The sequence below is a fragment of the Nannospalax galili genome, unplaced genomic scaffold, assembly GCF_000622305.1.
Source record: "Nannospalax galili isolate Female #2095 unplaced genomic scaffold, S.galili_v1.0 scaffold329, whole genome shotgun sequence".
Classification (NCBI taxonomy): domain Eukaryota; kingdom Metazoa; phylum Chordata; class Mammalia; order Rodentia; family Spalacidae; genus Nannospalax; species Nannospalax galili.
In genome coordinates this window covers 919,503-921,672 of record NW_008360321.1, presented here as the reverse complement: position 1 = coordinate 921,672, position 2,170 = coordinate 919,503, and the positions used below count along the sequence as shown (strand labels likewise).

Sequence of the window (2,170 nt, the reverse complement as noted above, 5' to 3'; positions counted from 1 at the left end):
AAAAAAAAAAAAAAAAACTACTTTCAGAAAAAAATCTTCCATCCAAAATACAGTAGCTTGGGCACAGTAGTACATGACTGTAATACCAACACTCAGAAGTCTGAAGCAAGAGGACTGTGAATTTAAAGGCCGGTATGACATGCATAGAGAGTTCCAGCCTGTACTAAATAGTGACAGCTTATCATAAATAAATAAATAAATAAATAAATAAATAAATAAATAAATAAATAATAAATAAATAGCAATCCATCAATAGACTTTTAAATAACATCAAACCTCTAAAAACAGAAGAGCTTGCAGGCATTGTGGGATCTGTCAGTTCCAGCTGGAGCAGGAAGTGGTCACAGGAATCCAGCAGACTATGAGCCTCAATACCAAGAGATTCTGTTTTGCCTGCCGACCACCCGCCACATTCTAGGGCTGCTTATGGGCAAGTGTGTCTACCTCTCTGCCAAAACTGATGACAGCCTAGTCATCAGGCCGTACACTCCTGTCATTGCTGATGAGGATCAGGGCTTCATGGATCTTGTTATCAAGAAAGGCCTCCACCCCAAATATCCCCAAGGAGGAAAGATGTCTCTGTATCTGACTAGCCTGAAAATTGGGAATGCAGTGTTGTTCCAGGGACCAGGTGAGTTGCTCTCTTACACTGGGAAATGGAATTTTAACATTCAGCCCCGCGAGAAATCTCCACCTGAATCTCAAGTGGCAAAGAAACTGGGAATCATTGCTGAGGGAACAGACTGAAAAGGACATGATCCTGTAGGCCCAGTATCCTAATCGCTTTAAGCTGCTCTGCAAGCCACCACTGATCGTGCAGGTGGCCTGCCACCCCAGCTTGGACAAACTGGGCTATTCACAAAAGTTGTGGTTCACCTACTATCTCTCAGTGCCCCTGATCCCGGGTGTGCAATCATCCCTAGTCTGTAAATACCTAAATGCCTTTTATGAGAGCATCTGTTTTTGTGTCTTATTAAGCATTGAAGCATCTCCTTCCTTTCTTGGAGATCTCCCTATTCAAACAAAACAGATTTTGTAAAGTGCTAATAAGTGTAAGTCTTGCTTGCCTCCACTGGGTCATCTTTGTATGAATCCAGTGGTTATGGAGTTTTGTTTTAAGGTAATTTTTTTCTGATGTCTCCCCATATCCCCATGGTTTTTGTGTTTCTTTTGTTTTTAGCTGATGTTCATGAAGAGACTAAATATTTAGAACTGTGCCCGTAAGAAAAGGAAATCCTGAGTGTATTTCTTTAGAGAGCTGTGTCGTACTATCCTTTGGGCCCTCTACTAGAAAAGTAGAATCAAATATCAAATAATTCCTTTTAAATTGTGCCCTGTAGTATTACAGCCATAGGACAGTCCTGTATCATCCCTCTGTGAGTGCAAAATACCTGCTTTATGATGTATAAGAGCGACCATGCTTTTTAATCAGAGCTGTTTTTAATGATGTTACTCAGAATGTTTTCTTTCCAGATGATGATTGAGAAGCTAATAAAAAAAAAATGGTGCCAGGTACCACAACAGTAACAGAACTGTGCTGTTTTCTGGGATTTTGTTTTTTACTGTTTTTAAATGCAGTGTGCTAGATGTCTCTACAATTTTGTCCAAATGACTGCAGAACCTGGCAAAGCTGTTGCTGCTATTAAAGGGAGGGGCACTAAATAGGCTGACTAGACCTCAGTGGTTGAACTTGCACTGACAGACATCAGGGGACACTAACTTGACTCACTAGGCCTTAATACAAATGTCAGAATCCATGAGATACGGTGGGAGGGATTGTGGGAGGGTCCCAATGGGGAAGGAGGTTTAAAGATGATTATGATGTTCTGCATGAAATACACAAAAATTCAATCAAAAGTTTAAAAACAAAAAGATGAAGCGCTTATTATCACGTATCTTACCTGCTATGCTGCTTCTGTTTCTGCTCAAAGATATAATCACTGGATTTAAGGAGGAGACGTAAGTAAATCCTTTGGAAAGAACTGTGGAGTGGTTCCCTCTTATCACAGTCACATTCACAGTGTGCCCTTCTTTCCCCTGAAAATCAGTTTAAAAATCAAATCTTGGTTTGGTATGAGGGAAAATAAGAAGTCCAAGTAGAATTAGTTGTAAACGTTAACTTCAAACATTAATGCTGATAATGGAGTATATTAGTGACCAATCTCTCTTT

At 40.0% G+C, this 2,170-nt stretch overlaps 1 protein-coding gene across 1 annotated transcript in view; it reads right to left on the bottom strand.

The window, feature by feature from the left end:
• The window catches only part of Pkhd1 (PKHD1 ciliary IPT domain containing fibrocystin/polyductin), a 563,112-nt gene that overhangs the window by 501,217 nt on the left and 59,725 nt on the right, over positions 1-2,170 (bottom strand). The window contains exon 29 of the mRNA XM_008825215.3: positions 1,902-2,037. Within this exon, the coding sequence (XP_008823437.1) occupies positions 1,902-2,037 (136 nt within the window). The remainder of the gene's footprint in view (positions 1-1,901; positions 2,038-2,170) is intronic.